Source organism: Symphalangus syndactylus, chromosome 19, assembly GCF_028878055.3.
Source record: "Symphalangus syndactylus isolate Jambi chromosome 19, NHGRI_mSymSyn1-v2.1_pri, whole genome shotgun sequence".
NCBI classification, from domain to species: domain Eukaryota; kingdom Metazoa; phylum Chordata; class Mammalia; order Primates; family Hylobatidae; genus Symphalangus; species Symphalangus syndactylus.
The window spans coordinates 42539971-42553327 of record NC_072434.2 but is presented as its reverse complement, the minus strand read 5'-3'; the positions used below and the strand labels follow the sequence as shown (position 1 = coordinate 42553327).

At 47.1% G+C, this 13357-nt stretch overlaps 1 protein-coding gene and 1 pseudogene across 7 annotated transcripts in view; one reads left to right on the top strand and one right to left on the bottom strand.

Annotated features, from left to right (window-relative positions):
- Positions 1-13357, bottom strand: part of SCP2 (sterol carrier protein 2) — a 132134-nt gene that overhangs the window by 62549 nt on the left and 56228 nt on the right. For all 7 annotated transcript variants that reach the window (XM_055235250.2, XM_063613848.1, XM_055235247.2 and 4 more), the window contains 2 exons: positions 12117-12267; positions 9946-10093 (listed from right to left, as the gene is read on the bottom strand). In XM_055235250.2, the coding sequence (XP_055091225.1) occupies positions 9946-10093; positions 12117-12267 (299 nt within the window). The remainder of the gene's footprint in view (positions 1-9945; positions 10094-12116; positions 12268-13357) is intronic.
- LOC129458887 (DNA-binding death effector domain-containing protein 2-like) lies at positions 1421-2959 on the top strand (annotated as a pseudogene).

The window sequence follows — 13357 nt, the reverse complement described above, 5'->3', positions numbered from 1 at the left end:
TGATACTTCTAATTTGGCTTTAAATCTAGGTTATAGATAAAACCATTGGTTAAGGCATTCTCTCTTTTATTTTTTGGTATGTTTCTACCTTAGAAATTGCTCTGAGGCTGTAGTCATAAGAGATACATCTATCTACTATTGCTACTTACAAACTGCTAAATATTGTTTCTGTAGCAAGTAATAGCAAACTAAACACAAGCTAACCCCTAAAAGTGAATAATTCACTACACTTTTCCTATAATATATACAATCTTGTAAAGTATTAAAAGATTCCAAAGGGAAGTTATCTTGAACTCATCAACTAAAAATATTCAGAGATTAAAGTACTGTAAATGAACACTCTCACCTAGCATAGATAGGAAAACAAATGCATACGCTTTTGGAAAACAATTATTATACCTGCTCTGTGCCAAAAACTAAACTAGGAACTTATGGATACAATAGTGAACCAAACGAAAATCCCTACTATCATGGAGTTTAAGTTATTGTGGGGAGAGGGGTGAGGAAAAGACAGACAATATATAAAATAAGTAAAGAAATATGTAAAGTGGTGATAAATGCCAAGGGAAAAAAGAAAGCTGGAAAAGGGTATAGGACACATTGAGACAAGGAAGATGGAGGTGAGTGGTTTATATTTCAAACAAAGTGATCGGAGAAGGCTTCCACTGAGAAGGACATTAGTCAAAGACCTGAAGGGAGTGAGGGAGCAAATCATGTATGTTTGGAACAAAGGCCCTGAAACAGGAGCGAGCTTCCAGTGCTTGAAGAAGGAAGCCAATGTGGCTGCAGCAGAGTAGAAAATTCAGAGAAAAGCAGAGGAAGTCAGAGATGGGAGTGGGGAGTAAGGAGGACAGATCATATTTGGCTTGCTCGTCTGAGTGAGTTGAGAAACTACTGGGTTTTGAATGAATTAATTAACTGATTTGCTGCACATTCTAGCTTCAGTCTAGAGAGACAAGGCAGAAGCACGGGACCAGCCGTAAGATTCCAACAATAATATAAATGAGAAACGATGCTGTTCTGCACTAGGCTGGCAGTGACAAAAGTGGTGAGATGTGGTCATATACTGGATTTACTTTGAAGGTAGCGTCCATAGCCAACAGGACTTAGAGATAGATTTAATGATGATTGTGTGAGAGAGAAAAGAATTCAAGCCTGATGGTTTCCAGTTTAAGCAACAGGAGGATGGGGAAGACTGAGGGAGAAGAAAGTTTGAAAAATATCCATAGCTCAATTTTGGACTTAGGTTTGAGATGCTTATGAGACATCCGAAGACACCCCTAAAACGTAGGCAGCTGGATTCTTGAGTCTAGAGGTTGGAGAAGCAGTTCAAGCAAGGAGTATAAGTTTGAAAGTAGGGGGCTCAGGGCGAGGAGACGCGCCTGCGCAGTTCTCCGGGTCACTCCCGGGCTAAGCGTCGGAAAGTTCTGTAGAGAAATGCCGGCAACCTTTGTGTCTCCAGAACGCTATAGCTATGGCACCTCCAGCTCTTCAAAGAGGACAGAGGGTAGCTGCCGTCGCCGTCGGCAGTCAAGCAGTTCTGCAAATTCTCAGCAGGGTCAGTGGGAGACAGGCTCCCCACCAACCAAGAGGCAGCGGCGGAGTCGGGGCCGGCCCAGTGGTGGTGCCAGACGGAGGCGGAGAGGGGCCCCAGCCGCACCCTAGCAGCAGCCAGAGCCCGCCAGACCTTCCTCCGAAGGCAAAGTGACCTGTGACATCCAGCTCCGGGTTCGAGCAGAGTACTGTGAGCATGGGCCAGCCTTGGAGCAGGGCGTGGCATCCCGGCGGCCCCAGGCGCTGGCGCGGCAGCTGGACGTGTTTGGGCAGGCCACCGCAGTGCTGCGCTCAAGGGACCTGGGCTCCGTGGTTTGTGACATCAAGTTCTCAGAGCTCTCCTATCTGGACGCCTTCTGGGGCGATTACCTGAGTGGCGCCCTGCTGCAGGCCCTGCGGGGCGTGTTCCTGACTGAGGCCCTGCGAGAGGCTGTGGGCCGGGAGGCCGTTCGCCTGCTGGTCAGTGTGGATGAGGCTGACTATGAGGCTGGCCGGCGCCGCCTATTGCTGATGGAGGAGGAAGGGGGGCGGCGCCCGACAGAGGCCTCCTGATCCAGGACTGGCAGGATTGATCCCACCTCTGAGTCTCCGGGCCACCTTCTCCTGGGAGGACGACCATCTCTACCCCTAGAGGACTGTCACTAGCATCTTTGAGGACTGCGACAGGACCAGGACAGCAGGCCCCTTGACAGCCCCTCCCACAGGATGTGGGCTCTGAGGCCTAAACCATTTCCAGCTGTTTCCTTCCCAAACTCCTCCTACCCCCAGGTGTGCTCACTTAGCCTCTGGAGGCGGGGGCTGGGCCTGTATCTCAGAAGGGAGGGGCACAGCCACACACTCACCAAAGGCCCCCCTGCACATTGTATCTCTGATCTTGGGCTAGCTGCACTCTCACAGGTGCACCCACTCGCTCATGCTCGCACTGCCCCTGCTGAGATCTTCCCTGGGCCTCTGCCCTGGCCTGCTTCCCAGCACACGCTTCTTTGGCCTAAGGGCTTCTCTCTCAAGACCTCTAATTTGACCACACCCAACCTGGGCTTCAGCCACACACCAGTGGGCACTGGAGCTGGGGTGCACATGGGGCCTGCTCACCTTGCCCACACATCTCCAGCCAGCCAGGGCCCTGCCCAGCTTCAATTTACAGACCTGACTCTCCTCACCTTCCCCCTGCTGCCCAGAGCTGAACATAGACTTGCACTTGGACTCTCACCTGGGGTGTCACATGGGAGTGTGGCAGCATCAGACCAAGGCCTACTGGCACATGAGGCCAAAACCAATAAACAGCCGCCTTCTTAGAAAGGGAATGCAAAGGCTTTGGGGGTGATGGAAAAGACCTTTTACAAATGATACCAATTAAACTGCCCTGGAAAGGGCATAGGTGGGCAAAAAAAAAAAAAAAAAGAAAGTAATCATTTTGGCCAGGCGTGGTGGCTCACACCTGTAATCCCAGCACTTTGGGAGGCCGGGGTGGGTGGATCACCTGAGGTCAGGAGTTCGAGATCAGCCTGACCAACATGGTGAAATCCCGTCTCTACTAAAAAAAATGCAAAAATTAGCCAGGCGTGGTGGCATACCCCTGTAATCCCAGCTACTCGGGAGGCTGAGGCAGGGGAATCGCCTGAACCCAAGAAGGGGAGGTTGCAGTGAGCTGAGATCTCACCATTGTACTCCAGCCTGGGCAGCGAGAGCAAAACTCTCTCTCGGAAAAAAAAAAAAAGAAAGAAAAGCTGGGTATGGTGGCTCACACCTATAATCCCAGCACTTTGGGAGGCCAAGGTGGGCAGATCACCTGAGGTCAGGAGTTCGAGACCAGCCTGGCCAACATGGTGAAACCCCGTCTCTACTAAAAATACAAAATTAGCTGGGCATGGTGGCACATGCCTGCAATCCCAGCTACTCAGGAGGCTGAGGCAGGAGAATCGCTTGAACCCAGGTGGTGGAGGTTGTGGTGAGCCGAGATAGTGCCATTGCACTCCAGCCTGGGCAACAAGAGAGAAACTCCATCTCAAAGAAAAAAAAAAAAAAGAAAGTAATCATTTTATATCTCTATCTATATAAAATATTTAACTTTCAGATTAAGTTCCATATTAGGCAGAATATGTTCACTACAGTTTATCTCTTGCATTGATTACAGCTGAAAACACTGGATATAAAAATAAAAATAAAAAAAACTACCTGAGGACTCTGAAAAGTAAATAAAAGCAGGGGAATTATAGAGCAAGTCAAAACTTGGAGAAGCCACTGCATAAGGGTGAGGTCCTGGTTGTCTTTTTTTCTTTTTAGGCTCTCTCTCAACAGCTTTGCCCCAAGGTTGAGCACAGCCCTGGAACAGCATGGCAGCAGAAGCAGCAAAGGTAGCTAAAACTCTAATAGAAACCCCATCTTCCTAACCAAAGGAATTAGGAAAAGAAATCTCTGCAGGCTGGAGAGTAAGGGAAGAAGTCCACAGTGGAGAGAGCCAGAGAAGAGGATCTCCTAATTCTCTGTATAGACCTGTACAAGTCTCAGGCTCACTCTGACATACGCATACGTTTAGAGAGCTGAGCAAAGACTTTAACCACCACTCTCAGAAGTCAAGACAGAACTTATTGTCAGAACATACTGGCTTAAATGCTTGCTAAAACAAAAACATCAACATTCTCCAAAGGATCTATATAATAGGACATTCACCCTATCCAGGATACAATCCAAAATTATTTGCTATACAAAGAATCAGAAAATATAACCAATACTCTCAAGGTAAAAGACAATCAACAGATGCAAAACCCAAGAAAGCCCAGATTATGGAATTATTAAAGACTTTAAAACAGCTGTTAGAACTACAAGGTAAAGAAAGCCCACTAGAAATGAACAAAAAGATGTAAGCTCTCAGCAGAGAAACAGAAACTATGAAATGAACCAAATGGAAATTTTAGAACTGAAAATACAATATTTGAAATAGAAAACTCATTAGAATGGTTCATGAGTAGAAAGAAGATGAAGGGCTTCCTTCCTTCCTTCCTTCCTTCCTTCCTTTCTTTCTTTCTTCCTTTCTTTCCTTTCCCGCTCTGGCCCAGGCTACAATCTACTCGGCTTGCTGCAGCCCGCTGGGACTGCCGGCGCGCGCGACCGCTGCCTGCCTTTTCTCCTTTCGATACATGCACGCGTTCGCCATCTTGGCCACGCTGGTCGCCAGCTCCTGACGCCGAGTGCTCTGCCCGCCTCAGCCTCCCGAGGTACTGGGACTACAGACGGAGTCTCGCTCACCCGGTGCTCGCTGTTGCCCGGGCTGGAGTGCGGTGGCGTGATCTGCCCTCGCGGCAGCCTCTGCCCCCCAGCCGCCTGCCTTGGCCTACCAGGGTGCTGGGATTGCAGCCCCTGCCCGGCCGCCGCCCCATCTAGGAGGTGGGGAGCGCCTCTGCCCAGCCGCCCCGTCTGGGAAGTGAGGAGCGCCTCTGCCCGGCCACCCACCGTCTGGGAAGTGAGGAGCGCCTCTGCCCGGCCACCCACCACCGTCTGGGAAGTGAGGAGCGCCTCTGCCCGGCCACCCACCACCGTCTGGGAAGTGAGGAGCGCCTCCGCCCGGCCACCCACCGTCTGGGAAATGAGGAGCGCCTCTGCCCGGCTGCCCCATCTGGGAAGTGAGGAGCGCCTCTGCCCGGCCACCCATCATCTGGGAAGTGAGGAGCACCTCTGCCCGGCCACCCATCATCTGGGAAGTGAGGAGCGCCTCTGCCCGGCCACCCCATCTGGGAAGTGAGGAGCGCCTCTGCCCGGCCGCCCCGTCTGGGAAGTGAGGAGCGCCTCTGCCCGGTCACCCACCGTCTGGGAAGTGAGGAGCGCCTCTGCCCGGCCACCCACCGTCTGGGAAGTGAGGAGCGCCTCTGCCCGGCCACCCACCGTCTGGGAAGTGAGGAGCGCCTCTGCCCGGCCACCCACCGTCTGGGAAGTGAGGAGCGCCTCTGCCCGGCCACCCACCGTCTGGGAAGTGAGGAGCGCCTCTGCCCGGCCACCCACCGTCTGGGAAGTGAGGAGCGCCTCTGCCCGGCCACCCACCGTCTGGGAAGTGAGGAGCGCCTCTGCCCGGCCACCCACCGTCTGGGAAGTGAGGAGCGCCTCTGCCCGGCCGCCCCGTCTGGGAAGTGAGGAGCGCCTCTGCCCGGCCACCCATCGTCTGGGAAGTGAGGAGCGCCTCTGCCCGGCCACCCATCATCTGGGAAGTGAGGAGCGCCTCTGCCCGGCCACCCCATCTGGGAAGTGAGGAGCGCCTCTGCCCGGCCACCCCGTCTGGGAAGTGAGGAACGCCTCTGCCCGGCCACCCATCGTCTGGGAGGTGAGGAGCGCCTCTGCCCGGCCTGCCATCGTCTGGGAGGTGAGGAGCGCCTCTGCCCGGCCGCCCCGTCCGGGAGGAAGTGAGGAGCGCCTCTGCCCGGCCGCCCCGTCCGGGAAGAAGTGAGGAGCGCCTCTGCCCGGCCGCCCCATCTGGGAAGTGAGGAGCGCCTCTGCCCGGCTGCCCCGTCTGGGAAGAAATGAGGAGCGCCTCTGCCCGGGCGCCCCATCCGGGAAGAAGTGAGGAGCGCCTCTGCCCGGCCGCCCCATCCGGGAAGAAGTGAGGAGCGCCTCTGCCCGGCCACCCATCGTCTGGGAGGTGAGGAGCGCCTCTGCCCGGCCACCCATCGTCTGGAAAGTGAGGAGCGCCTCTGCCCGGCTGCCCCATCTGGGAAGTGAGGAGCGCCTCTGCCCGGCCACCCATCGTCTGGGAGGTGAGGAGCGCCTGTTCCCGGCCACCCATCGTCTGGGAAGTGAGGAGCGCCTCTGCCCGGCCACCCATCGTCTGGGAAGTGAGGAGCGCCTGTGCCCGGCCACCCATCGTCTGGGAAGTGAGGAGCGCCTCTGCCCGGCCACCTATCGTCTGGGAAGAAGTGAGGAGCGTCTCTGCCTGGCCGCCCCGTCTGGGAAGTGAGGAGCTCCTCTGCCCGGCCGCCCCGTGTCTGGGTAGAAGTGAGGAGCTCCTCTGCCTGGCCGCTCCGTCTGGGAGGTCTACCACGGAGGCCAGAAGCAATGTGGGGGCTGGACGTGGTGGCTCACGCCTGTGGTCCCGGCACTCTGGGGGGCGAGGCGGGTTGATCACTTCGGGCTAGGAGTTCGAGACCAGTCTGGCCAACTTGGCGAAACATGAAGAATACAACAGACAAACCAACCAACCAACTCAGTGACAACAAAACAGGTCTACCCTGGAGTCATACTCTAATTTTTTCTATTTTCCTCCCTTTCTGATCCTTTATCCCACTTTCTTTTTCTTCCTCTTCCTTCTCCCTCTTCTTTGTCAAATAGAGGATTGAGTTATTATCACTGATCCATATAAAGTCCCTCTCTCATTTATTTTAACTCCCACCCCCATTTCTATTCCCCGACTTCCCATGTGCAACCTTCCTAATATGTTTGATACGCATCTTTTTGTTTGTATGTATTTTTAGAAAATGTTTATTGTTTTTGTATGCAAAAAAAATTAATAAAAAAAAATAAATAAAAATTAAAAAAAAAAAAGATGAAGGAAGAGTTAGTGAATTTAAAGATATATCAACATAAATTATCAAATGTGGAGAACAGAGAGAAAAGGGATTCAAAGTGAACAGTTTCAGGGACCTATGGGACAATATCCAAAGGTCTAATATATGCATCATTGGAAGTCCAAAAGAAGAGGAGAAAAAAATTGGGACAGAACATACATTTAAAGAAATAATGCCGGGTGCGGTGGCTCACGCCTATAATCCCAGCACTTTGGGAAGCTGAGGCGGGCAGATCACGAGGTCAGGAGATCGAGACCATCCTGGCTAACATGGTGAAACCCTGTCTCTACTAAAAATACAAAAAATTAGCTGGGCGAGGTGGCAGGCACCTGTAGTCCCAGCTACTCAGGAGGCTGAGGCAGGAGAATGGCATGAACTCTGGGGGGCAGAGCCTGCAGTGAGCCGAGATCGCGCCACTGCACTCCAGCCTAGGCGACAGCGAGACTCTGTCTCAAAAAAAAAAAGAAAAAAAAAAAGAAATAATGGCTGAACACTTGCCAAATTTGGTAAAAGATATGCATTTTCAGACTTAAGAAACTCAGAAAACCCAAGAGAGAATAAATTAAAAGAAAACCATGCCTAGACATGGCACAATCAAACTGCTAAAAATCTTGAGAACAGCTAGAGAAAAATGGCCCATCACATACAGAGAAACAACAATTTGAACGACCACAACTCCTCATTAGAAACTATGGAGGTCAGAAGACTGAAACAACATGTTTTAAGTGCTAAAAGACCTGTCAACCTAGAATTCTATAATCAGCCCAGAGTTCCTTTAGGAATTAAGGTTAAGAAAAGACATTTTCAGTTGAAGGAAAACTAAGAATTAATCTCCAAGAGATCTGCTTTATAAAAAATGCTACAAAAAAGTTCCTTAGGCTAAAGAAAATGATTACAGAGAAAAACTTGGGTGTTCAAGAATGAAGAAAGAGCAACAAAAACTGCTCAATATCTGGATAAGTATAAAATACTTTTTCCCTCTTAGTGTCTTTAAAATTATGTGTGACATTTCTACCCATGACATATAACAGACATCTAAGTGTATGACTGTTAAAAGCAAAACTTATAATATTATATATTGGGGTTTTCTATGTAAATAGATATAACACATATGACAATTATAACATAAGGGACAGTGTAGGGCAAAGGGGAGTCAGTGAATGGACCTATACGGTTGCAAGGCTTCTACATTTTATGTGAAGTGGTACAATATTAACTCAAAGGAGATGCTTAGGGAGGCATACTATAATTCTTATCGCAGTTGTTCTCAACTGGGAGAGTTTTTTTAGTTTTTTGTTTTTTGTTTTTTTTTTTTTTGAGACAGAGTCTCGCTCTGTCGCCCAGGCTGGAGTGCAGTGGCGTGATATCGGCTCCCTGCAAGCTCCGCCTCCTGGGTTCACGCCATTCTCCTGCCTCAGCGTCCCGAGTAGCTGGGAATACAGACGCCCAACACCATGCCTGGCTAATTTTTTGTATTTTTAGTAGAGAGGGGGTTTCACCGTGTTAGCCAGGATGGTCTCGATCTCCTGACCTCGTTATCCACCCGCCTTGGCCTCCCAAAGTGCTGGGATTACAGGCGTGAGCCACCGCACCCGGCCAACTGTGAGAGATTTTACCCCCCAGAAGACATTTGACAATATTTGGAGAGAGTTTATGGTTGTTACAACTGTGGGGGGTGGTGCTACTGGCATTTAGTAGATAAGAGGTAGGGATATTGCTGAATATCCTACCATGCACAAGCTGTATCACAAGAATGATAGAGCTCAAATGTCAGTAGTGCCAAGGTTGATAAACCATGCTCTATAGCAACCACTGGGATAAACAAAGAAGAAGAAACAAAGAGATATGGTGAAAAAAACAATCGATAAGTTGAAATGGCATACTAAAAATATTTAAATAATGCAAAAGTCAAGAGGAGGGGCACAGAGGAACAAAAATTACAGAAGACAAATAGAAAACAGATAATTAAATGACCAGCCTAAATCCTACTATATCAATAATTACATTAATGATTTAAATAAATATTGTCCAACAGAAATATAATGCCCACACAATACTTTAAAATTTTCTAGTATATATTTTATTTAATATATACATTTTATATACATATAAAAAATATTTTCATTCAACATGTAATCAACATAAAAAAATTACCAGTGGGCCAGGTGGCTCATGCCTGTAACCCCAGCACTTTGGGAGGCCTAGGCGGGTGGATCACCTGAGGTCAGGAGTTTGAGACCAGCCTGGCCAACATGGTGAAACCCTGTCTCTACTAAAAATACAAAAATTAGCCGGGCGTGTTGGCGAGTGCCTGTAATCCCAGCTACACAGGAGGCTGAGGCAGGAGAATCACTTGAACCCAGGAGGTGGAGGTTGCAGTGAGCAGAGATTGCACCACTGCACTCCAGCCTGGGCTACAGAGAGAGACTCCATCTCAGAAAAACAAAAAAACAAAAAAAAATTATTGCTTACATGCTGCCTATAAGAGATACACTTTAAATAAATTAACATAAATAGGTTGAAGGCAAATGAATAAAATCTTATGCAAAGAATAAGCATAAGAAAGATGGAGTCGCTATTTTGGCCAGATAAAAGAGCCTTCCAGACAAATAATATAATCATAATACAAATTATTTGGACACTCCATCATCTTAGTGTTGGTACTGCCTAATACCACAAGTTCTAAAAAGTCCACCACCAAAACAGCTTACATTCACTTCCCACAGTGTGGCAGAGCCAATGTTAAGGGAAAAGTGAATGGTGAATTCTTTTATCTAATGGTCAAAGTGAAGTTTTTTCAGTGAAATTTACTGAATTAATCTGCCCTATTCAAAGACGTTACCTTCTGGACAGAGTCCCAATGCTTCATAAGTAAGAAGTTCGTTGGTAGAAAAGCAATCGTGAAGTTCTATTACGTCAATATCATTTGGTGTCAGGCCAGATTTCTCATAGCATTTTCTTGCAGCTTCTTTACTCATATCAAAGCCAACCTAAAACCAAAACCGTATATAAATAAAGAGCACCAAAACTGGGCCTTTAAACAAGTATTTTAAGAGATTAATAGATGCATAACCTTAACAACTGATAATTGACCACATATATTAAAATCTTGGCCAGGTGCATTGGCTCATGCCTCTAATCCAAGCACTTTGGGAAGCTGAGGCAGGAGGATCGCTTGAGCTCAGGAGTTTGAGACAAGCCTGGGCAACAATGGAAGATCCTGTCTCTACAAATAATTTAAAAATTAGCCTGGCGTGATAGTATGTCCCTGTGGTCCCAGATACTCGGGAGGCTAAGCTGGGAGGAGCGTTTGAGCCCAGGAGGTCAAGGCTGCAGTGAACCAGGATCACCCCACTGAATTCCAGCCTGGATGAAAGAGCAAGATCCTGTCTCAAAAAAAAAAAAAAAAAAAAAAGAAGAGAAGAAGAAAAGAAAGAAAGAGAGGAAAGGGAAAGGGAAAGAAAGGAAGGAAGGGAGGGAGGGAAGGAGGGTCGGTCAATTGATTCTATATTACACAGAAAGTCTAAATAAAATAACATCTAGGAGAAGGATGTACATATTCAATTTTGTACTAAAAAAATTACAGAATTTTTAAATAAAATATATAAAAAGGACCCAGAATTCGTCAGAGCATATCTTGTGCTAAGTTACAAAACTTCTGTCAAACTACAATATATAGTTGTGATAAACAAGTTGAAGACATTTATTACCAGATCATTATGAGTCAGATACACTGAAAAATATGGGAGAATTTCTATATAAAATGACACGATCTTCTTTTAGAAAATCATCTAGGATTCAAACCATTTTTCCAAAGTCCATGCTCTTAACATGTCTTTGGCCTCAAATAATAAAATAACTTTTCTTCAAGGAATAAAACCGTGAGGCCAGGCGTGGTGGCTCATGCCTGTAATCCCAGCACTTTGGCACTTTGGGAGGCCAAGGCAGGTGAATTGCTTGAGTCCAGGAGTTCAAGACCAGCCTGGGTAACATGGCGAAACCCTGTCTTTACACACACAAAAAAAATATATACAAAAATTTAGCCAGGTGTGGTGGCACATGCCTGTAGTCCCATTTACTCGAGAGGCTGAAGTGGGAGGATTGCTTGAGCCTAGGAGGCAGAGGTTGCAGTGAGCTATGATCGCACCACCACGCTCCAGCCTGGGCAACAAAGCAAGATCCTGTCTCAAAGAGAAAAAGAAAAAGAAATAAAACTGTGGTATAATGAAAAATGTACTATAACCAGGAAACTTAAATATAAATTCCACCTCTGCCACAACCTAACTGTGATCTTGGGCAGTTACAAAAACATCTTCCAATTCACAGTGTTGTTGTAAAATCATTTGTAAACTATAATTTAGCATGCAATTTTGTGTATTGTGTGTATGTCTTCAAATATTCAACTAACTCTAGGTCTGAATTTTCATCTTTTTTACTTCTTCTATTTTGTACTCAATCTTTAATCAGTATTTTTAAAGTGCTGAGGGTCAAGAAAGTTCATTAAAATCATCTTTGTGGCAGTGTGTGGTGATTCACGCCTGTAATCCCAGCACTTTGGAAGGCTGAGGCAGGTGGATCACTTGAGCCAGGAATTCAAGACCAGCCTGGGAAACATGGCAAAACTGTGTCTCTACAAAAAAATACAAACATTAGCCGGCAGTTGTGGCATATGCCTGTAGTCCCAGCCACTTGGGAGGCTGAAGTGGGAGGATTGATTGAGCCTGGGATGTGGAAGTTATAGTAAGCTGAGATCGCACTACTGCACTGCAGCCTGAGTGACAGAGTAAGACCCTGTCGAAAGAAAGAAAAGAAAAGAAAAGAAACAACAAAACAAAACAATCGTTTTTCCCTTAACTCTGTAAGATTGGAGTTGTAGGCATAGTCAACTTAAAATAATGACAAATAGCATGTCTAGTTAATTAAAAGTTATTATATAATAATGCATGGCTCCATCACAAGAAGCATGAGCCTCTATCTTAAAAATAAAAATAACAAATAGAATCTCAGACATACCATTTTAATAACGCTTTTTTCTTCAAACGAGCTTGGCAAATCAGTCATCATTTCCTGTGCCAAAATTTCCACAGCTTTGGATTGCAGGCCATACTTCTGTACAAATGCTTCACTGGCCAAAATTGCTGCTGCAGCACCATCTGAAGTGGGACTAAGAGGAAGTAAAAATAATTCTCCACACCCAGTAGCACCTGATCGGAGGATTTCAGACTAGGAGTTCCTTCTATGTGAAAGGAAAGGCCAAATATGCCTGCTGGTCAGTGGATTGTCTTCTTTGTGATATCTACAGTTGTAAATCACACCTGCTTCCCACCTGAGGACTGAACCTCTATCAAGAACTTAAATGTTGTCAATCACTACTTGGTATCTAAGAGTCCCAAAAAGTTCTTTTTTTTTTTTTTTTTTTTTTGAGATGGAGTTTCGCTCTTGTTGCCCAGGCTGGAGTGTAATGGTGTGATCTTGGCTCACTGCAACTGCAACCTCCTCCTCCCAGGTTCAAGTGATTCTTCTGCCTCAGCCTCCCGAGTAGCTGAGATTACAGGCATGCGCTACCACGCCTGGCTAATTTTGTATTTTCAGTAGAGACGGAGTTTCTCCATGTTGGTCAGGTTGGTCTCAAACTCCCAACCTCAGGTGATCCGCCCGCCTCAGCCTTCCAATGTGCTGGGATTACAGGCGTGAGCTACCGCGCCCAGCCCTAAAAAGTTCTTATTGCAAAGAATCACCAATTTGCCTCTGGAGATGCATAAGGCATCTTCTGAGGAGTGAGTCCAAAAGGTTATTCCTATCCTAGTACAATAAAGATTCTCCTACAGACCGCCCGAGCTCCAACTTTGCTATCTCCAAATAACTCAGTCCTGAAATGCTTTTGGAAACTGGGAAAAGATAGCTTGGGAATACTAAACCATCTGCTTTAGTTAAGACTCTCGAGATCTTAAATAGATCTTTTTCTTACAGCAAACAGTGATGGAAGGTAGCAAACACATGAAGCCTTCTGGGAGTTCAGTTAGACTTTCTAAATGGGCACACCCTCATATCACAACAAATAAAAGCTGACCCGACTTATTTCTTTCCATCCCGGCCTGTATCTACAGGGCACAGCTAGGTGTTAACTAGGACACAGGCAGGAGCTAGGCAGTACTCACTCAATTGTCTAGGAGACAGATACTGTCAAGCACTTTGCAAGAAACAACTACTATCATCATTAGAGCTATGAATTTTTCCTTGTTTTACTTTTACTC